General features: G+C 45.0%; 1 protein-coding gene across 1 annotated transcript in view; it reads right to left on the bottom strand.

Moving 5' to 3' along the window:
- SNX29 (sorting nexin 29) overlaps positions 1–25,130 on the bottom strand; it is a 547,242-nt gene that overhangs the window by 156,355 nt on the left and 365,757 nt on the right. Inside the window, exons 17-18 of the mRNA XM_054589590.1 lie at positions 18,859–18,914; positions 14,721–14,802 (exon numbers count right to left, since the gene is read on the bottom strand). Of these exons, the coding sequence (XP_054445565.1) occupies positions 14,721–14,802; positions 18,859–18,914 (138 nt within the window). The remainder of the gene's footprint in view (positions 1–14,720; positions 14,803–18,858; positions 18,915–25,130) is intronic.

The following is a 25,130-nucleotide window of genomic DNA, read 5'->3' as shown; positions in this document are numbered from 1 at the left end:
AATATCTGGGGCAGGTAAAATTTTCTGAATCAGGGCTGGGCCAGTTACAAACAATGAAAAAATTTGAATCAGTGAGAAAACCGAGGCAAGACTGAACTTGAATGATAAAAGGAACGATCCAGGAGAATTCAGGAATCAGTTTTATAACAAATTCAAAGTGAGAACTCTGGAGGGAGGTTCCTATTAAGATACACTACGATGGGAGAATTGAAGTTAAGAGTATGACATCAGGGCGGCAAACCAGGTGCCTCCCGCTAGGAGGCATTCATTCATTCACTCAGTCAGCCAGTCAGTCAGTCAGTCGCTCACCAAATATGCAAAGATTTTGCCTCCCCTGTGCTAGGCACTGGGGATATGGCAGTGAACAAAATGGATACACAGCTGTGGCTTCATGGAGCTGACCTCCTCCCGGGTGAGCAGCAGGTGTCTGGGTGAGCAGGGCCTCATGGAGCTGCTGGTCATGGCCTGCTCACGGTGGTACATCAAGGGCCATGGCCAGGCTAGGGACATAAATGTGGTAGCCATGGCCATGCTGAATGCAAGAGAACCTTGACGAGAACCTAGGCTTCTGGCATTTGAAAAGCCACATACCCCGCTCTGGGGCACCTTGGTTTAGTCTATAGCTCTAACTCTGATGGCTGCAAAGAACTCAAATAGAGTTCCCCCCAAGAAGTGCAAGGCTGAGGGTCAGTCAGTATACAGGCTGCTTCTGGCAGCTGGGTCAGCCTCAAGATGGATGGGTGGTACCTGTGTATCCACTTTTCAGGTTCTGACAGTAAAATCGACAATGACAGTAAGTGGGGAGGGTTCCTTTTTGCCTATGGAGACCAAGAAGATCTGAGAGTCAGCAAAGTTTTTAAAACTGTATAAACTTGGAGACGGGTTGCAGAAGTCATCTTGTCCCTCCTGAATGGGACAGGGGTTGTATGTGGCTGGGTAGTCAAGATCAGTATTTGATAACACCATCTACCTTTGAACAGTTCTCCATGTTCAATTTTTCTTAAATCAGGTAGTCAATAACAGAGACTGTGTCTCTATCCGTTGCAACTACATCCTACCTAGTCCGCTGCAGGATGATAAAGATACAGACAGATGAGCAGATAGTAGGAGAGATCGACAGATGAGCCAAAACCTGTTTCTCTCCAACTTCCACCCACTGGTCTCCATTCTGTCCTCTGGGGTCAGCTGGGAGTCCAGGTACAAACCCTACGCTTGGTGTGGGGAGACGAGCAGTGACTCTGGCTCTAGTGCTTTTGAGCTGTATAACCTTGAACAAGTTATCTACTAACCATTGTGAATACCTTTTTCCCCACCTGTAGGGTGGCAAGAGAGTCTACAAAAGCTCAGGGCTATTTCAACAATGAAATGATGTAAAGCACAGTACTTGAGCAGGTCAGCCAAGACACTCCTTGCTTCCCAAGGTTTAGAAACCAAGAAACAAAAGAACACTCAGAAAACCAAATAAGTAAAGTTAATGATAAGCAAGAGACCAAAATATATTGTACAAAAGATTGCTATCCAAAGGAGAGTAATCTGACAAGAAAATAACAAATAATACTGTAGAAGTATGGGACAAGGACACAAGTAGGCAATTTGCCAAATAAAAATACAAATGACAAGTTAAAGCACAGATGTATGCTCAACCTCACAAATAATCAGGAAAATGCAAATACAGACACCAGTGAAATGTAATCTTTTTTCCTCTATCATATTGGTAAAATTTAAAAGATTGATAATATCCAATGCTGGCCAGGACGTGGGGATGAAGTATTCTTCTACCGGTTGGTAAATTGGTTCAGGCTTTTGGAAGAGCACTTTGGATGGGCCTATTAAAATAAAAAAATGTAGATACTCTTCACCTTAGCAAATCCACTTCTAGCTATTTATGCTAAAGAAAGACCTATAATGTATACAAAGAGGTCTATACAAGGACAAAGAGGTCTATATACAAGGTCTATATATGTCCATCATCAGAATAGTTACATAAATAATGGTTCACTCATACCAGGAAATAATCTATACACTGAAGTTTAAGAAGAGTAAGGAGAAGAGAGGCCTATGTACTGAGGAGGAAGGCTTGTATTATATGATCTCATTTATGTGCAACAAAACAAAATAAAACTATAGCAGCATTCAATGAATCTGTGTAAAGCAGCAGTTCTCAACCTGGAGCAATTGTGCCCCGAGAGGATATTTTGCCCCGAGAGGATATGTTTGGAGACATCTCAAGTCATCTTAATTAAGGAGAGGGTGTGGGAGCTACCTGGTAGAGACCACGGATGCTGTTCAACATCCTACAATGCGGCCCAGCCAAGAGAAAAACAAATCCAAGAAGCCATCCGATGACTGAAGATAAAAAACACTCTCTTACCTGTGGCCTGTAGAACTTCTCTGCCCAGGGCAGGAGAAAAATGGACAGACACAGGGAGTTACAAATTTCCTTTCTGAGTTAAGGATGAAGAAAAACAAAGATAGAGAAGGTAAGGGAGGAAGGAGATGAAAGGCAGGAAGGAGAGAGAGAGAAAGGAGACACAAAACAGAGAGGGAGAGTGGAGAGGGGAAGGAGGAGGAAAGAGGGAGGTGAAGTGGGGAAAGGAAAAGGAAAAGAAGGAAGCAGAATGAGAAAGAGAAAGGAAAAGACTAGAAAATGAGGAAAGGAGAGAAGACGGGGAGAATGATGGGAAAAGAAGAATCATGGAGCAAGAGAAAAAGAGGAAGAAAATTAGAAAACCCTCCTCCCCATTCTCATATCCTAGCCCATCTTCCTGTCTGGTGTCCCAGAAGGAGGTCGCTATCCCCGAGCCCTCAGACAGATGCTGGGCTACCGGGAGAGCCAGGCAGTGAAAAGAAGCAGGTACACCCTGGAAGCAGACAGCTTCTGTCAAAGCTCATTCTGGAACCAGGGCCCACTAGACTCTGAATATACGAGGTATGCTGTGGGGCAAAGTCTGGACTAAACGCCGGAAACCCAGACCACTTTTACTGTAGACCAGCTGGGGGGAAACACGACAATTCTTAAATGATAAGATATGGATGGATCTTGGAGTAGAATGCAAAGTGCTCACGACTGTATAATGTGGAACAGGAGGCTCCAGTACCCAAGGAGGCAGCTGGGCTGGTTGTTCAGGAGGGAGGGCCCATTCTACTGTGAATCTGAGCACTGGGCCTGGCATGCAGGAGGGGCTCAGTGAGTGTTTGATGAATGAATAAATGACTGGACTGTGACCCCAAACACCTAGGCTTTCCTGGCCTCTGTGCTAAGTGGACTGGAGAGGAAAAGTGTAAGAAAAGCAAAGAGACACTAATGTTTAAGAAGGAAGGACCATCAGCAGCCGTTCTGATTCAGAATCTGTGAGCAGAGCTCTGCGTGCTGTTTTTTTCATCTCCAGTAGACTAGCATGAAGGGGCTGGGCATGAGACAAGAGCTCCCTGTCTCCAGGCACACCTGCCAGGGAGGAGACAGGCATGAGAGAAAGGGAGGCCCTGGCCACTTGGTGGGAAGTAGCTACTCACTTCATCCCTAAAGCTCCCCAGACAAGCTGCCTGGTAGATTCCCTGTCACATCCTCTGACCAGAGCTGCTCCTCAGGGGAGACATGGATTTAATGGTCATTGCTTTCACTACTTCATCAGAAAAAAAAAACCCCACAAACCATTTGGGGTGTATTAAAGGAAAGACTGGGTGTTTCCGGCCTGGGTCAGGCAGCATGCAGGCACACAGTGTGATACTTTACAGAATGTGGCATCTTTTCTCCATGGAGACTGGATAAGAAAAAGAATCCATCGACCTGTCAGCCCTGACCAAGTCCCCTCTCCCAGCCTCATTTCATCCCCTGAAGGAGCAAGATAATGTCCTGGGAGAATGGGCACCTCATTCTTCCTGCTGTAAATGATGACAGCTCGGCCCTTGTCATCAGGTGGGATGAAAGGTTTGATGGATGCAAACACTAGGCCTCAGATTGTGCAGCAAATATCAACCCTCTTGAGAGGAGCCCTTCATGGCTGAATTAATTCATCTTGAAATTTTTTTTTTTTTAATTTTGGTGTTTTGTTCAGGAAAGGGGGTTAGGGAGAAATGACAACCTGTCCTTCCTGTGTAATTACAAGACTTCATTCAGACATATGGTGCTTGAGGTGGGTATGAAAGTCAAGGTTTCCAGAAGTAACTTGATTGTATTTCAGTCAAGGCTCCGAGACAGTCCTGTAGAATGGGCAGGGAAGGCCACTCCGCCACTACTGGGATTCTGCCCCCGTCCCTGGCACACAGGACAATGTAGGTGCTGGCATGGTCCCCAGACCACTCAGAGGGGGCCTCTGACCTGCAGACACGGGCATGCTTGCTGCCAGTCTGCGGGGTCTTGCCGGGTTTTCCGCCCCCATGCCACGCCAGGCAGGCTGTAGCTTTGCCCAGGCTGGGGCCCCAGAGGCCCCGGAGGTCTTGCCTCTCCTGGCACCCCACCACCAGGGCTTCAGCTCCTCCCCTCAAGCCCCACCCGTTTGCTTGGGCCAACAAAAATGCAGTCCCTCTTTAAAAAACAAAAACTTTAGGCTTCTGAAAAACAACAGTCAGGCAGGAAAAAGTCTTTGTCAGGACTTCACCTTTCGCCAGACATCTCAGGACAGAAAAGGGCCAGCTGCCTATGGCTGGGAACCTGGAAAAGAGGCTTCCTGGGGGGAAACACAGGCAACTACCTTAGACAAGTTATTCTTTCTTAGGTCTCTGCTTCCCTGACAGTGGAGGTGAAGGTGTGATAGTGACCACAGTGACGAGGGCTCACAGAAGCCATGCTTAATGCACCAGACAATGGAAAGAGAATGACTTCCAAACACCCCCATTACTTTTTAATATAATTATTTACATCCTGACTCATTTGGAACAAAAAAAATTGAGGTGGGCTCAGAAAAACTGACCCCACCATTTAAAACCAGTAAGTGAAGATGGTAACTCTGCCGGCAAGGCAACTCTGAAAGCCACAGGCTTATGTGGGAAGGGCAAGGGCCGCGGCACCTGGTACGTGGCCCACCCAGTGTTTGTGCCTGTTCACTCCCGCTGCCCACCCACCCCTCAGAGGGAAGGGGAGGCACACGGCTGTTTCTGCTGCACTGCAGAGTAGAACCGACCACTTCTTTCTGCCTGAGAGGTGCTCCAGGCCCTTCCTCTCCCAGCTCTCCATCAAAAGCGGGGCTGGATGGCTGGGACAGCAGGCCTGGGACAAAGGATCTGGGCAGGTTTCCCCAAGGGTCTGGGGAGTCTTAGCTCCAGCTGGAGCAAGAATTGATGAGTTTGAGCTCAGGGGAACTCAGAGATCATCTTATTGGACTGGAGGAGACAGAGGCCCACAGTAGGGAGTGGTTTGGCCAAGTACAAAGATGTGGGCAGGCCTAGAGCCAGGGCTCTAGAGTCCCTGTGCAGCACGCCTGCCTGAGACCAGGGACACCTGAAAACACTGGCTCTGCCTGCTAACCCTTGGCTGGTTCTCCTCACTTCCTCCCTCCTCCCTTCCCTTGGAACGCCTCCTGCTTCCTTCCACAGAGTCTCTCTACTGCGTCTTCACATCCAGCTTCTCTCTCCTGCAGCATTCTCCCTGCTGCCTTCCATCTGGGCTGGTTCACTCCTTTTCACCTCAGGCTTCCTGGTGGAGATCACTGCACTCTGGCCTCTTCCAATGAGGTCACTGCTCTGCTCTCCACTCCCACAGCTCTCCTTGTACACCACCCTCTGCCCTGCGTCCTGCTGGCGCTTTCCCAGGATGATGGTTATTACTGCTAAGGTAGTCCACCTGCAATTAGGAGACACCGCCACCACGTCGCAAGGGTGGCTTAGCTACACCCTTCATTGGTTTTGTGCATCCCCATCTGAAACATTCAACATTTGTTATAATTAACATCCACTTGCCCCATAGAACTTCGCTGGTTCATTCACAGATATACCTTGTCCAGCCTGACCCTTCCCTTCCCAACTCAATCCAGATACTCAGTAAGTGACAGCTGTGACGACAGAACAGAGAAGAAACAAAAGCTGCCAATCTCCATGATGAGCAAATACAGCAGCACCACGCTCTAATCTCCCAAGTCATCCTCCTAACAAGCGCCCTGAGCAGCTCTTTGAGTAAAACTTGGGTTATCTGGGGCCATGGAAAGAGGGTAAGGTGACCCTAAGACCAAGGGCTCAAACACAACATTTCTATGTTCTACTCTATGTGCCACTGGCAGTATGATCTTTTACAAATCACTTCTTTTGGTTTCCCATATTAAAAAATTAATACAGAAGGGGAGTTAAACCAGGATATCCCACTCACCAAGATGGTGTGTCCACCTCTACTTATAGACTGCTTTCCAAAGGCCATGTCTTTCTTTTATTCAGCTTTCCTAATATAAAGTTACAGTACTGAATATATCTTCCAACACACACACACACAAACACTCACACTCACAGAGAGGTCAGCTCGCCATTTCCTTCAAATTCTCATACTCTACAACTTTATGAATTTAGGTTGAAAGTCTCTGCCTTAATAAATTTCTCAAATTCCCAGGGAGCCATTAATTCCACACTCTGGTCTTCTAGCTCTCTCTACTCTAAGAGAATATTACCTTGTCACCAGTATCAACTGCTCATGGGAGTTCTAACATTGAGTGATGAGTCAATGAAATTGTGGGGCAGAATTCCTTGGAGGAAAAAAGTGATGGAAATGAGTTCATTTCATTGAAACACATGGTTGTGGCGTATGCCCATGGGGTGGGCAGTGAGCTAGATGGAGAAGAGAAAGAGAAGAACAAGGCAGGTCCTGTGCATGGCCCAGGAATCTTGGCTTCCTCATTGATAAAACAGTGGTAATGAAAATGCTTTCCTCATAAGGTGGCTGAAAGAATTAAACAACAACATACATTAAAGTGCCTGTGACACAGGCCATGGTTGCCTACCCAATGGGAGCTCCTTACCCATCCACCTGCCAACAGAGCTCACATCCCGTTCAGAGACTGAGATGGTCAGATGCCTTTCTCCCAGCTTCCCTTCCAGCTACAGCAGGGCTATATGACCTCCCCTTTAATCGATGGGATCTAAGAGAAGGCCACAGGAGGGCTTTGGGCAAAGATTTTCCTTTTTGATAAAAGTATACATGCAAGTAAACACTTTCCTTCCTTCCAACATGAACACTGTCTTATACAAAGAAAGTGCTAGGAGTTCTGGGGGCCATTCCTCAGGCCGAAGAGGGGGAAACCAGGAGAATCTCAAGAGACAGGCTCACCCAAGGCTCTGATACCATGAGCTGTAGAATACTTCACTTCCCAACTTTCTGTCATGTATATTTACTCCTATTGCTTAAGATGCATTGAGTGCAATAATCTGTTACTTGCAGCCAAAAGCATTCCTAACACATTACAAGCCGAACTCACTTTATCACACTTCACAGATTATGCATTTTTTACAAACTGAGGGCAAGATCCTCCAACAGTAAAAAGATTATGACTTGCTGAAAGCTCAAATTACGACTACCCTTTTTTTATTAGCAATAACGTATTTTAAATTAAGTACATTTTTTAGATGTAATGCTATTGCACACTTAATAGACTACAGTGTTATGTAAACATAACTTTTATATGCACTGGGAAACAAAAAGTTTCACATGACTCACTTTATTGCAGTGGTCTGGAACTGACCCTGCAGTATTCCAAGGAATGCCTGTAATTAAAACTTAAGAAATTCACTAGGGCACCTTTCTAATGTGAATGCCAAATGAGAAACAGAGATGTCCTAAAAGTTCAACATGAGAAGTCTTGCCAATTCACAATCAGAGAAAGCCTTAGTGAAGACAGAGATTTTACAAAGCATATCTGGAAGCAGAAGACCTCCTCGATGGTCATCAACAACAATCAAATACCAGCTGTAGTACACTGTGAAGAGATGGGCCAGTACACCAGACCTTGAGGTGGCACCCCGCCCCCTCACCTGAGGCTAGCCCCAGCTCTAAATCCAGCAACTGAAACTGAGGATATATAGGTGTTTAGGTCAGCCAGACCTGCATACCCATGGAGCTCATGGATCCAGACAAAAAGGCCATGTCGAATTGTGATGCCACTGGGGACGTCTCCCTGGCAGAGGAGGCAGAGAGGGCAACGATGCTGTGGAATCATGTGTAGGCACCTTGGAGACACTGGTGAATAACGTCAGTGGTCCAACTCACTCCTCAACAAGTAGTAAATTCTAAACAATAGTAAACTCGGCAGGCAAAGCTAATGTCCTGAGGCCTGGGCATCTATTCGTTCAGGCCTCTACGGAGTCAGTTCCTCCCGTTTGAAAAATCTAAAAACAGTAACAAAAAATAATAGTGACACATACATCCAGGGGGAGGAAAAGAGACATTTTGGGGGCGGGGGGGGGAGGTTATTTGCCTATATCAGGCTTTTCCAGAGGCCTTAAGCATTCCAAGAACAGCTGGAGGTGACCAGCTGTGACCCTTAGTAGTGCTGAGGTGCTCCACTCTGTGGGATGGAAAGTTTTGGAGGAAGGAGCAAGTGAGAACAAAGGCGAAGTCTTCCCTGGTTTTGCTTATCATGCAATACATAAGCCAACACTGGCTGGAATGAAACTCAGAAATCAAACAGCCCATAGCTGCCGTTCCTGCCTGCCTTGCACACAACAGGTATGGTAGGAAGGACTGGACATAAATGAGAGAGAATCACTTCAGCTTCAGAAGTGTCCTTGTTTCCCCAAATCTGGCATGGTGCCTCCTAGGGCAGAGGCTCCTCAGGGGGCATGTTTATTGCAGCAGTGGCCCCCGTTCCTGCACTAGGTGCAACCATTTCATCCTTCTCTACTTAATAATTCCTCCCCTTCCACATGGCTGCACACTCAGGAAGCATAAAGGCAGAGATGTAGGTGAAAGAAAACTTGAGGACCCAAGGGGTAAGCCTTCTTAGAAGAGAAGATGAAAAGGAAGAACTGAGAAACTCAAAACTGCAAAGTGCAAAAATATCACCATCCTCCAAACTACCTGCAGCCCCATGCAGACTACGGAGACCCTGTAATCTATTATTAACAGGAAAAATAACAGATTTTCCCTGCATCGCATATATTAATATGCTGTGCTAGAATGAACCTTAAAAATAACTGCCTAGGCTACAGGATTTTCTACTGAGGGTGGAGGGGACCTACTGGGGACCTCAAATACTCAGTGACTCATCCTGAGTTACCACCTTTCCTCTAGGCCAAGCCTGTGGTCTCTAACAAAGGGGACTTATTCTAGAAGGAAAAAGCTTTGCTGAAACAAAGCAACCTCTTTACAAAGGAAGCCTAATTAGCTGTGCCATGCAAATGGAATATTGTACAAAGGTAGCCAGTGTTTCTGGTGGCTAAATTCAAAGGCTAAAATTAATCCCACCTAGTGGTCTGATTCCTGCTGTACTTACAGTGAATGGCTCTTCTCAAAGGGAAAGACTTAAGCATTTAGACCAATTTAGTGGCTGTAATGTTTGCAGAGGGAAAAAAATAGGTGGGTTGTTTTAAGGTCTAGCCTGCCTTTATAAGCACCACAGTAGAATACTAAGACAGTGGACCTCAAATTTATTTGGAAGCCAGGGCATTTGGGAAATAACATCAAACATTTACAAACATAGAAACAAGGAACTACGCGATTAACAACAGATGTAACTATATCAGATGGAAGATAGGGAAAATCAAACCTAGAAATACAACTGTGTAAACAAGGTGGGGGTGGGGCACAGAGGAGGCGGGGGGGGGGGGGGGGGGGTGGAGAGAGACCAAGCAAGACGGGTAAGTAGAGGGAGCTTTGTTTCATACATTTTACTTGTTGCTACTTAATCATTTTATCTCTAGCTAGTGTCTGCCAGCAGCCACACATTAGTGGGGGCCAGAAGTGTAAGAAATACTCATGGACGAAAGTCTTAAATGAAAACGTTCTGGACATCAGTTTTACTGGTCAAATGCTGCCATTTCTGACTTTTAGAGCCAGAACACACCTCAGCCCCCATCTCGGAACCCAGAAGCAGAGCATGGAAACCACTGTCTGCAGGGGCACCATCCTTGGTTAATAACTTGCATTCAGTCCCCACAAATTCAGAACTGAAGAGCTGCTCTTCAGTTCTGAGTGACCATGGCTTATAACTTGTTCGAACCTCAGTTTCCTCATCTGAAGAAGGGGATAATAACCAGAAGCCCTGATGAGGCTGCGGAGGGCCACGTGCAGGAATGCCCACAGGGTCTCTGGAGCACCCAGAGGGGACACTTGGTTAATAACAGTACTTTTTGTCAGAATCCTTTGTGCCAAATATGACTCTGACCTCTTCCCACTACAAAATCTTAGTTCCTCTGGCACTTAAGAGTGCATTTTCCGAGCATCTAGATGGATTCTCAGGCGATGTCTCCTGTCATTGCTCAAACAAGAGGCTCTAGCATCCCTGGCCAGAGCAGTCACTGCGAGCCAGTACCTACTTTAACAGTTTTCCAGAGCAAAGCCACCACAGCCTGGCTATGGAATTGGTGTGGCTTTGATGGCAATGTGTCTGCAGGGGATCACAGCAGTCCCACGGAAATGCCCTGCTGGGCTCCTCTGTGCCCTTGGCCCACTGTCCTAGGGATGCAGGGGACAGTCATGCAGGCAGGATGGTGGTCAGGCTGGGCCTGTCACTTCAGAACAAAGCAACTGTCCCATCTCTTTCTTGTTTTGAAGAGCTGGATTCCACCCTCATTCATGAAATCTGCAAACTGGTACCTTGTCAGGAAATGGTATTTGGACTAAAAAAAAACATATTACGGAATGAGATGCTTCTCTGTGCCTTTGTTTTCTCATCCATAAAATGGGAATAATAAGGGTTTTCGCCTCACAGGATTGTTCTGGGGATTTAATGAGCTATTTTACATAACACACACAGACCAGTGAGAGGCAGCTGCTGCCTCTTAGTAGTATTACTATTATTACTGTGTTATCCCAATCTATCCATTACTTTGAATGGTGTTTCCCAAATATTATTCATTCACATAGCACTGTCCTAAATTTCTTGCTGTTTTCACTATTGTTCATTTATTGTTTTTCTCTAAGCAGAATCACTTTCTATTCATATTTATTTTAAAAGGGAATTCTATATCGCCATGGCAAATGGAAAATAGAATTCTCTGCTGTAACTGGAAAGCAAATGTAAAAATAAATACAATGAAAACAAGTAATTGGTTAAGCTCAAGACTGCGGACCACCAACGGCGCCGATCCTGAACCTGATCCTGTCTTTTCTGAAAAGAAAGATCAGAGGGTGTAAAGGCGCAGCAACGATGCAAAGCTCTACTCCTCTGGGTAATCACAGGCAGCGAAACAGCTGAAAAGCAAGTGGCCTTCTCCCTGCAGAATCCATACTGAATGTCCAAGCTCTGTCTTCCTGAAACTGTACAGGCACTTGTAAAACCATCCGGTTTTCCACCACTCTGGGAGACTATTCCAGAGCTTCATTATCGAACAGGACTTTCTGCAAGGATGGAAATGTTCTGGATCTGCACTGTCAACATAGCAGCCACCAGCCGCATGTGGCACTTAAGCTCTTGAATTGTGGCTAGTGTGCCTGAGGAACTGAATTTTTAATTTCATTCAATTGTAATTAATTGAAATTTAAACTGCTACGCGGGCTATTGGCTGTCATACTGGGTAGCACAGATTTACTAAGGAAACTACATGTGCCAATCCTTTTCACTCTTCAAGTGAACTTACGTTCATTTTGGGGTATGCTCTTGCTTCCTTTGAGGGAGATCTTATAAAACCAGACAGTGACTTGTCATAGGGGTGTAAGAGGGGATTGCCTACAGTACTCTTCATTATTGTTTAAAGCCTGGTGTGGACATTTCTTTTAAAGCTCCCTTTGAGGAAATGATATATTTTCTCTCATTTAGCAATGGAATTATCCAAAATAGTTACATTTCCATGTTCACATTGGCTGTCCGGAAGCCTATATGAAATTCAAAAATCAATGAGAGCAACTGTGTGGAATTTCATGAGAGCTATATATGATTTCCACTGTTTTCTTAATGGAAATTCTCTTAGTTTATATTTTCTCTGACTCTACTATTTTATTTCTTACTTCTATTTTATTATTTTTTTCTATGAGTTTCTCCAGAAATTTTTTTTGGGAATCACGTAGAAGGCATTTTTAACTAAGAAAAATAAAGTCCAATGCAACCGGTATTTTGAATGAGTCACCTTTTATCCACTATCATTTATGATCTCAAAAAGAAAAAGAAACAGAAAAGAAACCATTGTAACAAAGATTTTCTAAGATGCTTCCAAATTCATGCTCAGATTTTTGCTCATGAGATACCAGGCAGAAGCATCATTAGCTAAAAGCAGAAAAACGATTGCATTCAAGAGGTGCTGCTTCATGCATCCCAACCTCAGGAAAGATTTCAAAGTGCCCAAGGCGAGGGCTGGAGCTGCTCTGGGCGATGTGGGAGCTGCCAGGTCTGAGGCTGGATGAAATGTGGGCCACGTCCTCCGCGCACTGGAAAGCTCTGAGGACAGCGGATGGGGAGAGAGGGGCGGGAATGCCACTGTGACCACTGCGGAAACAATCTCCCAGGCAGTGGCATATTTGTTTTGTCCACCTCATTTCATAACTGGCTTTCAGAAGCTAAAGCCTGCCAAGTCACTTCCTGGGGTGATGGGGCTGGGGGCAAAAGTCCAAATGTAAGGTCAAGGAAACCTCTCACGTGATATCACATTTTCATTTCCCTGTTAAAAAAGAAAAGCTGTCTGCTTCACTTTTCTCATCCTCAAGCTTTCTGATGACTGCAAAGCAGAACTTGAAGGGCATGCAAATGAGAGGAAGTTTGTTTGTTGTTTGGAATTTGGGATTAAAAAAAGAAAAGAAAAAGATATTCAGATATATGTCATATCTAATTCTCTTTTTTAAGAGCTGATACCAACATGAACACTCAGTTTCTCTACCACTATTAAAGTGCTAGTGTTGCTCAGCTAACTAAGCTGAAATGACCTTCTGTTGCAAGCTTCCTTGCCAAAATCACCTGTCCATAAGATCTTAGGTAAGATGTGTGACATGTCCACCCCCAGACCTGGCACCGGAGTCCAAACATGGCGATTGTTTTGGAAAACAAGAAATAAATGCTAAGTATCTATGGGACGATATATAATTCTGATGATGCTAAGAGCTTTCCTAGGTAAGTGTTATTATTATTTGTGTTTCACATATGAGAAAGCTAAGATTTACTTAAGGCCCCAAAATTGAAACCAGAGCTTTTATTTTTAAGTACGTCATTTTTTTCCACAATCCCAGTCTCTGGGGAAAATATCTTAATACCTAAGAAGACTTCTTCAATGGGTCAATTCCCCCCGCTAAGAAAATTGTAACAAAATTCAAGGACTTTTTTACCCTGGCCAGGTGGCTCAGTTGATTGGAGCATCCTCCTGTGCACCAAAATGTTGCAGGTTTGAGTGTCAGTCAAGGCACATACCTAGGTTGTGGGTTTGATCCCCAGTCAGGGCACTTACAGGAGGCAACAGATCAACGTTTGTCTCTCACACCGATGTTTTTTTCTCTTTTTCTCTCTCTCTCTCTCTCTCACTGTCTTTCATTAATAAATATATCCCCAGGTAAGGATTAAAAAAAACTCATGGCTTTTTACAGAGCTCATAGGACAGAAAAACAAAACAATGAAAATTGTGATACAAAAAGACAGTAGAACTGGAAGCAGCTACCACTTAGAGCTGAAAACAAAACAGTCCCAGGACAAGATGGCTGGAAACTACAGAAATCAGGAAACTACAGAACACCAATGGCTGGAAATCAGGACCCAAGGCAAAAAAGAAAAACAAAAACAAAAATAGGATAAGTAGGAAGGGCTGAAAGAGGCATCAAAAAAACAAAGAAAAGATGGAAAACTGAGGTCCCAGTTGTTGAAGCAAAATCACCTCCATAACAGACAAAGGTCCTATAGTCTCTGACACTCAATCCCCAACCAGGGGCTGCCCATCTCTACCCTAAGGAGGTAAAGAAGATGTCCGCAGTTTTCATTTGTTAATTACCTGTTGCTCCTTCTTTGGAAAAAGTATTCTGGTTTATGCTTAGGGAGCCACGTCTCCCCTTTCTCAGACACATGATCAAATAAGGTCTACTCCAACCCCATGGTCACATGATCCAAACCTGGCCAATCACAGAAGTCTATAACCCAATCCCAAGGTTTAGGGATGGGCTTGACATCCAAGACAGACCCGTAAGTAATGCTGGGGACTTGGCTGAAACCACCCTGACAGGCTCAGTCTGGTGCTGCTGAGAGCCACATCATCAACCCATGGAAGCCAGCCTGAAAAGGATGCCTCAGGAGACAAAAAAAGGAGATGGCAGCAGATTCCTGAACACAGGACCAGTCATTCCTGAGGCCATATCTGTGCTTGGACTTTTCTGTTGCAACAGAAGCCAACAAATCCCATTAATGCTGAAGCGGTCTGAGCTGAGGGGTCCTGGCCTCACTAAGAGGCCTAGCTGGCATGAGGCGCTCCGCCCAGCTCCCTCCCATTTGATGAAGAGGTCATTTGATGAAGGACCTCTTCCCCAGGAGTCAGGGCAGCTGGAACACTGATGTTTGCAGGCTGTGGCCTTCTAAGTACAGCCCCTGCATTCCGCTACCAAGAGAAAAAAGCATCACAGCATAACATACTAGTGTCCGTTCTACCCTGGCAGTGAGGCCACCTGAACACCAGGTGCTTACCTGATAGACATGGAATGCATTCGCTGCTTTGCCCCGGAGAAACACAGATGGGATCCAGACATTGATCAGCGCCCGGTTGGATCTGTCCAAAGGGAAGATCAAAATTGGTCATTTCAATTTACAAAAAAAGTGGGGGGGCAGCTATCTTTTCTTCTAAGAGGTATATGCACAATTTCTGACATCTCTAACACTTAACAGTAAAGGACCAGTTTAAACCTCATTGCTTGGTCCTGCAAAATTATTTTTAAAGGACTCAGTTACATGTGTGTGCGTGGATTTTAAATTTCTATATGGAGTCTGTATTCTGGAATGAGAAAGAGCTGCCCTTCAGTTCTGAGTGACCATGGCTTATAACTTGTTCGAACCTCAGTTTCCTCATCTGAAGAAGGGGATAACAACCAGAAGCCCTGATGAGGCTGTGGAGGGCCACGTGCAGGAATGCCCACAGGGTCTCTGGAGCACCCAGAGGGGTCACAATGCCTCCTCACATTAGAACATGCCCCCAATCTTAAGATGAGATTGCATGAAAGAGTTCCGGAGACCAACAGCTATGGCTGTGAGAGCAACAGCTGTTGGGGTGAGGGGACCAAAAGAGACAAGGTAGGACCCCCGGAAGCCAGGTGCAAGGAGCCCTCTTTCATCTTGTCCACGCACAAAAACTTCGTATATGGCTCAAATACAACAAGACTTAAATTCAAATACAAAATCTTTTACCAAGTACCTAATGACATGGCTCCATGCTTTTATGTATATTATCTCAGTTAATCCTGATAGGCTATTTAAGGAATTTTCAAGGGTTATTTTGGTTATGTGACAGTTTTGCCTTCTGTGAAGACTTTAAACTTAACTTATGAGTCACTGGGTACACACACCCACCACCACCACCACACTTCCACCAGGCTGGGTCTAGCTCACAAGGAATTGAAAAGTTAACCAAAGGAGCTGGAACTTCAAGATTAATCATAACAGCTATCAAAACAGCACTGTACACTTCTGGAAGGGCTGGGAGGTCCCAGCCACTGCCTCTACTTAGAGCTGTTCCAGGGCTTAACACTTAACACTTTTTCCCAAGTTCCTGTTCTCTCTAAACAGCAACTCATAAAAATTCACCAGCCTCCTGTGCTTAGAACTTGAGATGTTGATCATGGAAGATTCCATGACTCAGTATGTCTCACAATCTTTAGAATAAAAAGAATTTTATTTCCATAAAGAAACAGTCCTCTCCTGAAGCAGCATTTCTTCTGAGTTCTGAGCTGAGGGGCTGACCTTGTTCATTGGTCAAAAGAAGCCCTGTTGATCACTCCCCTGGGCTGCTAATACAAAGTGCAATCTGAGCCACCAAATTGGTTTGTTTACTTAATGATAGTCTTCCTGTAAAGGTTCCTGAAATTATACAAGTGCCTAAGGTGTTCCCCTTTCATTTCTGTCAAGGATGTGTGGAGTGGTGCAGAAGTGTAACTAACACTCTGGTTTTCATTAACCTTTCTGGATTGCTAAGGGCTGGACAACTTCCCAAGCTACTGCAAGGTCACCCCAACTGGGTTAAGCATGTCTTCCTTTCACAGCATTTACCACACTGTATTAGAACCTATTGTTTACACAGCCATCTCCCTCCTAGCTGTTAGTTCTTTATTTATTCTTCTGTTTGTTCACTCACACATTAAACAAGTATTTATTGAGAACCTACTATGTGCCAGATACTACGCTAGGTACTAGAGATAAACCAGTGAAGAAAGCAGACACAGCTCCAGCTCTCTTGGGGTGTGCCCTTTAATGAGGGAAAGACAAATCCCCATTAAAATTATTCCTCTGTGGTCATAGGAGATACTTTGTATGATTTCTGTCTTTTTAGATTTTACTGAGATTTGTTCTGTGGCCTAACCTATGATCTATCCTGGAGAATATTCTACATGTACTTGAGAAGAATGCTGCTGTTTGGTGGGGTGTTCTATATATGTTTGTTAGATCTAACTGCTTCATAGTATTATTTGAGTTTCCTATTTTCTTATTAGTCTCTCTAGTTGTTCTTTACATTGAAAATGAGGTACTGAAGTCTTCAACTATTACTGTAAAACCATCTCTTTTCCCTTTATTTCTGTCAACTTTTTACATTATATTTTTAGGCTCTATTGTTAGGTGCATATATGTTTATAATTGTTACACAGAAGTTATTTAATTGCCATTGTTGTAAATGCCACCAAGGAACACTGGCTCTAAGGAGAGTGAACACCACAGGGTCCTGCTTCTTTCAGGAAGCAATGTTCGGATAGGGCTTTGGGGAACACTGAGAATTAGCCAAGTTGGGGAGGAGAGGCTGAGGTTAGGAAAGGTGCTTCCAGCAAGGGGATTGACATTTGTGAAGGGCACAGAGGCAGAGTCTAGATTAAGACTGCCTGAGTCTGAATTCGGATCAGACCTGTCATCTGTAGACAATATGCATGTCACAGAGTTGCTACATGGACTGAGTTAGAACAATGCCTAGTGTAGAGAAAATGTTATATCAGTGTGGGCTACAAAAATAAAATATGATCCTGAGTAGAGAAGACCAAGTAAGTTAGAGATGTTGAATCAGCCAGGGTTACTGGTGTACAGGGAGGGGACAGGAGAGGGCTGGGGAAGAAACCAGAGGTCAGCAATGGCCTCTGTGGCAAGCTACAAGGAAGATTTGGGTCTCCATATTGAGAGAGGGAAATAGCACATCCTCTGGCTTTCGTGGGACTATGCAAACCAGAGGGAGGAAATCGCAAATCTCTGGGGAAGAGATGATGTGACTGGACGGGCAGAGGCTGCCCGAGGGCAGGAACTATGGCTAATTCATCCCCTCCATCAAGGACCTGACACAACACTACCCTGCAGTAGGTGCTTGATAAATTCTTACTTTAATAATGAGTCCCTTCTGGTCACAAAAGACATGCCTCTGGGATTCTCCTGCATAGCTTTCACCTGTCTTTTCAGCTTGTCCCCACCCTGGTCCTCTACCAGGCTACCGTTCCATTATCCTCTTCGTGCTGTACTCGCCCCACCCACGCGCTCACGGGAGGCAAACTCACCTTTGATCTTCCACCTTCACCTTTAACCACCTTGACCCCCTCATCCTACCAACCTAACTGCCATCTCCACCTCCGCTGCAGCCACCCCCGCACTCAGAGGCCGCTTGATGCTCTCAATGGTTTTCATAATCTCACTCTAATCACCACCACAACCCTGTAAGCCTGGCATTATGACCTTAATCTGATGAGGGAGGAAACTCAGGCCCAGCGAGGTTAGCTGGCTTGCCCAAAGTCACAGCAATGTGAAGCCTGTAGCTAAGACTTCAACATAAGCCAGCCTGGCTCTGACACAATGTTCTGTCCTGTGCCCTGCCCTCTCTCTCCAGAAGTGGGCTTTTTCCAGATGACACCTTTTCTCCAGAGGCTGAAACCTTCTTCCACTAGGTGCAAGTGAATGAAAGGGGGGGGGGGGGTTCTGCTTAGCCTTAATCCAAGACCCCCTCCACTGTTTGTTTGTTTTTTTTACCAGCCCAATGAAATTATCTGTCCGAAAACCAAGGCAACCTGATCAGAAATAGTCCGTCTGAAAATCAACTAAAATCCCTTAAGGGTAATCAGTAGAGGCACCAGAAGAATGAAATCCAATAAAAAATTAGACCAATGTACTAAATCACTGCTGTTTCCAATAACCCAGGGGTTGTAAACTCAGGTCCCCATAGGAGACACACAGACAACGAAATGAGTGGTGGGCTAGAGTCATGCAACAGGGAGAGGTGGGAACTGTGGTTCGCTGAGGAGCACTCGCCCTGTGTGAAGGAAGCAGCAGCTGCTCAGCTCTGACTGTGGCCTTGTAGGGATCTGAGCCTTCTTTCAAAGAAAATAGAGAAATTTAAATTTTTATGTGATATCTTCCAACTCTTAAATGTCACCCCCAAAAATTGTTTTTCAATACTGAAGGGGAAACATAAAACACCTCTGAAGGCCAGGCTTGGCCTGCAGGAGAGCAATTTCCCTCCTCTACAACAACCGCACCAGTCTGTGCACTTTAACAGTGATTTCTGTTCCCTGGATGGGCCTTCTGGGACTCAAGCCAAACCACAGAGTCCTATTTCTAAAGGGCCCCTCATAAGCAGACTCTGTGGACTTACATTTCAAAATCCGACAAACTTTGGTCTTCGGATGTTTGACTCAAATCTCCAGGCACCTGTCACCAGGAGAGGGAAAAGGGGGAGAGAAAACACATCATGGTTACCACAGTTTGCATAATCATAAAAGAATCCTGCCTCTCAATGAACCCTGAACAGACTGAGGTGAAAAAGCAGTTGCTGGAAAACAATGAGAGATTCTGTGGAAGGAAGAGTAGAGATGGGGTTACAGGAATAAAAATATGCCACCATGAGAGATCTCAATTATCTTTACAGGAAAAGCACTGTTAATCCTATTGAGATAATCACAGGCATGTACAAGCATGTAATTTTGGAGCTATAAGGGCCTAGTTAAAATCTGAGATGCAAGACATCAAACGTGCAGCACAAAAAATATCCATTGTCACCGAGATGAACATCACACACACAGACACACCCAACGCATAAACACAAACAGCCAATGCCCGCACCCCAATGACTCCATTCTTTCCCCCTCATAATTATAAGTAATTCAAGGCAACAGAACATGGTTCCTCTTCTGACTCAGAAGGACCTCACAAAAACATGATGAGTTATAGAAACTAAATTGCTTGAAGTGATGGCACCTATTATGTAAAGCAGACAGCAAAATGGCCTGCACAAGTTGAAGCTGAATAAATGGTGACGACAAGGTCACACCCAGGGAGTACATTTCCTTTCGTGACCAGATCAAATCTGAACTGCTTAGAGCTTAAGACTGTGGATCACAACTAAGAGGGGCCAAGTGGAATAAAGAAGGGTGCAGGGTAGTGAAGGAAAGAGAACTGTTATTTCACACTTGGCACCTGTCAGAGATTTCACATTATCACACTTTCCATCAGTCTGGATGACAATCCCAGGAGTGGGTATTACCCCCATCAGCCTTTACAGATGAGACCGAGGCTCAGAGAGGCTATAAAAGTTGCCCACAGTCACACATGTAGGAAGTGGATATGAATCCAGGTCTGGGCAACTTCAAAGGATATTCTGCTACAAACTCTCCCAGCCAGAGGAAAAGCCAGCTGAAAAGTGAGAGGACGTAAGAATTTTAGCCAAAAGTTCTGCCCTTACAGTGGTTCAGGAGATACAAGAACGTACCCCTTAAAGAAACAGTGGGTTCCCTTTAGAGGCAGGAGAATCCAATGATCATGGAGCCTGCCCTCTGGGGCCACATGCCTCAGGGACCATATCCCAGCTCTGCTTCCTGACTGTATGGTCATGAGCAACTCACTTGATTTCCACGTGTACCACTGACTTAACCTGTAAAATGGGTATAATAGCAGTAACAGTCATAGGTTATTCTGAGGGGAAAGTGAGTCAATACCTGTAAAGTATGCAAAACAGTGCTTGGCAGGTAGAAAGGACTCGATAGCTGACTTGTGTTGTGCACTATAATAATAAAATCACAATTGCCGAGCAGTAAGAACAGTATGTTCTGTTATCCTTGACACTAGACATGAATCTGTCCTGCCAAACCAAGGGGTGTCTCTTACCTCATCTATGGCAGCCCAGAGGCAGAATGACCGAACCCGAGCCCTTCACAGATGTGTGGAGCTAAGCAATTAAACTGGGCTCCAGGCAGCAGACTTTACTAAGAAACTGCTTTTGAAAAATTCTTTCAAACCCACTAGGAGGAAACCTGCCTAGCCTCTTGAAAAACTTTATTTCCAAGTGATAAGGAACTTCTGATCTGGGGTGGGTGTCAGTGTGGCCTTGCTATTAAGGCGACTATCATTTCTGTGCAAGTGGCTGGGAGGAGAGATGGTATAATCTACCAGGAAAGCTGTGAGGCTCTGCGTACCAAGATCCTTTAACCCAGAAATCTCACTCCCAAGAATTTATCTAGAAGAAACAACCAAAGACACCAACATTTACACCAAAGATCATTCTGTTTCCATTGTTTAGATAAGTAAAAAAATGAAAAAAAAAAAATTCAAACAACCTGAAGGTCCAACTATACAGGAATGATGCAAGAATTTATGGCATGTCTAAATGAGATGGTCAAGTTAAAAATGGGGTACACACACACACTCGTGAAGGTGCAAACATAAAAATAATTCTGGAAAAGTATATAAGAAAAATAGTGCCCTGGCTGATGTGGCTCAGTGGATTGAGCACTGGCCTGAGAACCAAAGGGTCGCCGGTTCAATTCCCAGTCAGGGCACATGTCATTGTGGGCCAGGTCCCCAGTAGGGGGTGCTCAAGAGGCAACTGCACATTGATGTTTCTCTTTCCTTCTCCCTCCCATCTGCTTTCTCTAAAAATAAATAAATAAATAAATAATTTTTTTTTAAAGAAAATAGTAACAGTGGCTATCATTGATAATAGATTAAGAGTGGGATTGGGAGGGAAAAAGTCTTATTTTTAATTTGCTATCTTTCTATAAGATTAAAGAAAAGAATAACTTTTGAACTGCTTTAAAAAAAAAAATGAAACGTGCTTTTGAGGAATAAGATAGCATTCCATGCATTGTTTTGAAAAGAGCTCCAAGACAGATCATCAAGTGAAAACAAAAGCAAGGTGTAGTCAGTCAGTGGCTCTAATACACTACTCTGGGTGCAAAAATGAGGAATTAAAAATATCAAGTTGTAATTGTTTGTCTTTGCATTAAGAAGCTATAGCACTTAAATTTAAGACACCAATAAGGCAGCCTATGGGCACTGGGGATGAGGGCCCAGGCAGCTTGTGCATGGCATTGGGAGTGAGGCTATATATTGAACATCCTTTTATATTATTTGAGTTTTTAAATAATGCACTACCACTCCAAAATTTAAATAAAAACATATAATCCCACCAAGAGAGTGCTTTTGATCAATTTTTAATGTCACAGAAAAGAGCTCCTGGTCTCTGTTTAATAAAAAGCTGCTATGGACTGCAACTACCCAGTGTGATCCCTAATATAACTTAAAATGCACACGTACCAACAAAGAATGAAACAGATCCGAAAGATGACAATAGGAGCTCTCTGAGAGAGAGGTCAGGTGAATTTAGGTTACATATTTGAACAGTGAGAATGTATTGATCATGTAACCACAAACAGATACACATTATGTATTCAGTGTACATCATATCATTATGTAAAGTAAATAATATATTTTTCCAACTCCTTCTCCCACCAATGCATTTTGCTGGAATGCAGAAAGCCAGATGGGAGAGGCTTTGCCTTCAAATGCTCTTATGCATCTTGAAAGAAAAAGGGCAAAGGAAGGCCCTGAAGGCACATCACCTTCCAGACACTATCTACTTGATGGAGGGGGAACCTGGTGGAAAAGGCCAGGACTCTAGAGCTTCTCTGGCAGGCCCCAGGGCGGCTTTCGGCCTCTTGTCTCCTCAGAGCTCCCCCCTCAGCACCCTGCATCTCTCCCGGCAGGATAAAAGGATCAGATGCAGTAAATAGATTAGAGGAGGGACCAGAAAGACACCAGCTGCACCACATGCCCATCAAGGCCTGGATATGTGGCCCCATTTCAGACTGGAAGTGAACCCAGCTCATACCCAGGAAACCCCTGTCACAGGAAGGAAGCTTCTGACTGTGTCTATCTCACAAAGCAGAAGGGGAAGATGACCAGAAGGACGAAAGCCGAAGACAAGGTAGGGTTTTTAAGATTAGACATACCCTTACAATGATGAGAACAAAAAGCCTCTTCAAAAATGACTGATTTCTTAGGAGAAGGCATTTTCCTGACAGATCAGTTTTTTCCTCAAGATGCTGATTCTTAGGGAACCTTTTAGACAGTGGATGTAAGTATCTGGGAGTTGTTAAATCCTTCCAACTCTGAAGCGTTTCTTCTAATTATGTGGTATTAATGGGATCGGCAAGCCAGGAGACATCTGTGTGCCTACATGAGTTCTGGGGAGGCTGGCTGGAAACAGAATCTGTGAATCCTCTGACCTTGTGGAACGTTATCTGAAAAATCAGCCCAAAGCTTAACAGCAACTGCATGATGATAATTGATGGCCAAATTCATTAAACATCTGAAAATTTTGTCTTTGCATGCTATCTACACAGATTGGTGCTAGATATCACCCGGGGTTTACAGTAATCATCCAGGAAGAGGGTCTTACTTCACACTCTGGCAGTAAAAGAAGTGTGGAGCAGAGTATTTTATCATAAAAATCAACTTTCTATTGATACTGGCCACAAACATCCCTGGTGACCTCCTGAAGCCCCAGGGAATCTGGAGGACGCAGCTCAGGGATATAGTCCTCTGTTTGATTCACCCTCTACGTGGGGCGTAAGTAAGTGACTGGCAGCATGGCTGTCTTCATTTACTTCCCCTTGACCCATAGAGCAGGTGGCTCACCATCTGGCCTGTGTTCTGGGAAGTCATGTAGCAGAACGTGGGTGCAGGGAAAGGCAGAGCCCCTTACTGGAGAAATAGGGCCTCAAGGAGGCCTGGATCCTCCTGAAGCAAACAGCCCAGGTGCTGCACACACAAGGACTGAAGGGATGACAAGATCCACAAAGAATTAGCGTCTGTGTTGCATCAGCAAAGAAGCTTCCACAAACTCTCCTGACAAGAGCAGCCGCCTCACAGTGGCAGCATGGGGCTTGGACACTGGGTCATCCTGACACTGTGGTTGGGAATTCCTCAAACCTGGGAAGAGGGTTCAAATACTTGAGGTTCTGCCACAAAGAATGACAAATGTGCTGAATAAATGTTTATTTAAAGAGGGAGAGTGGGAGGAAAGAATGAAAGAAAGAAGAAAAGAAGGGGAGGTAGAGAGGCATGGGAAGGAAGGAAGGAAAGACAGAAAGAATCAGTCAACTTGCTGATTCTACCAATGGGAGAAGGTATAGGGGAAAAACTAACCCTCTTTCCACTGGCAAATCAAGACCCAGGCAGGTGTGGCAAAGGAGGACAGGGTACCCTCCCCTTCCTTGGAGATGCCCGCACTTCCCAGTCCTGAGAAGTGTACAAACACAGCAACGCCACCATCACCAAAGGCCTCCTGCTTTACATAGTGCTTTCACAGGACAACCTGTCTCACATCCTCCTCCACACAGCCCTGGGGGAAGAGGCATCACCCCTATTCACAGGTGAGGACAAGAGGGATCAGTGTGAATAAACAGGAAGTAAAGATGCCATGAGCCCCACCCAAATCTCCCAGCCCGCGGTCCCTCAGCATCCTCAGCCTCAGTGACTCCAGGAGGAGAAGTGCACAATCCCATCTGAGATCCCGGAGGACAGCCAGCACCACTTTGCCACGGGAATGAGCGCGCCACCTTGGATGTCATGTTCAGTCGGGCCCCAGATGACGGTAGCCCCCACAGACACCTTATAATATAGCATAACGACCCAGCTGAGCCCAGTCAACCCAAATGATCATGAGAGATAAGGAAACGGATGTTTTTTCAAGTCATTAAGTTTTGGAGTGGTTTGACATGTAGCAATAGATAGCCCCAAAAATAACTTGTCCAAGATCATTCAGCTAGTAAATGACAGAGGCAGGTTCTAAATGCAGGTGGTCTGGCTCCAGAGTCTGTACTTTTTACCACTAAACTATACAGCCTCCCATTACAAAGTCCCCATTCTTTGCATTTTGCATCTGCGCACCAGGCAGCCCAGAAGATGATGCAGAGAACTCTGAAAGGGTGAAGAAAGACTGAAGGACCCAACCACTCAAGAACAGATGCTCACAAGTGTACAACTAGGTCTAAAACCCTAAGCCGAGGGTGTCCAACCTTTTGGCATCTCTGGGCCACACTGGAAGGAGAAGAGTTGTCTTCGGCCACACATTAAACACACAAATACTAATGAAAACTGGTGAGCAAAAAAAAGGTTTTAAGTAAATTTACAGTTTTGTGTTGGGCCACATTCATAGCCAGGCCCGCTGGCCACTGGCTGGACACCCCTGCAGCCTTTCCTAAAGCCTGTTTTCTTGGTTGCCACCGGATGACTTTGGTAGGCTAGGATGACCAGGCTTGGAGGCTAAGGCACAGACCCAGCCAAGGCCAAGGTGGAGGGTTTTCCCCCTTGGACGCTCCGGCTTCTTTTCCATCTCTGAATAGACAAGTCACGCTCCAGACTCTGAGCTGAATCCCTAAGGTCTCAGGGACAAATGGAAACTTGAGCACTTTAAGCTCTAATCCCAGGCTTCCACTCTTGGTTAGAGAAGTCACTTGGCTCCAGCAAACCTTGGTTTCTTCCTCACCTGTGCCATGACAACCAGTCTCTGATTATCTTATTGGAAAGAATCGATAAACATGGTGGGATGAGGGACCAACACGTACAATGTGTCGATGTATTCACGCA

The sequence above is a fragment of the Pteronotus mesoamericanus genome, unplaced genomic scaffold (assembly GCF_021234165.1).
Source record: "Pteronotus mesoamericanus isolate MK-2021 breed Mesoamerican mustached bat unplaced genomic scaffold, CSHL_Meso_final scaffold_167, whole genome shotgun sequence".
NCBI classification, from domain to species: Eukaryota; Metazoa; Chordata; class Mammalia; order Chiroptera; family Mormoopidae; genus Pteronotus; species Pteronotus mesoamericanus.
Note: the sequence above shows the minus strand (reverse complement) of the source record. Positions and strands in the feature narration are given on the sequence as shown.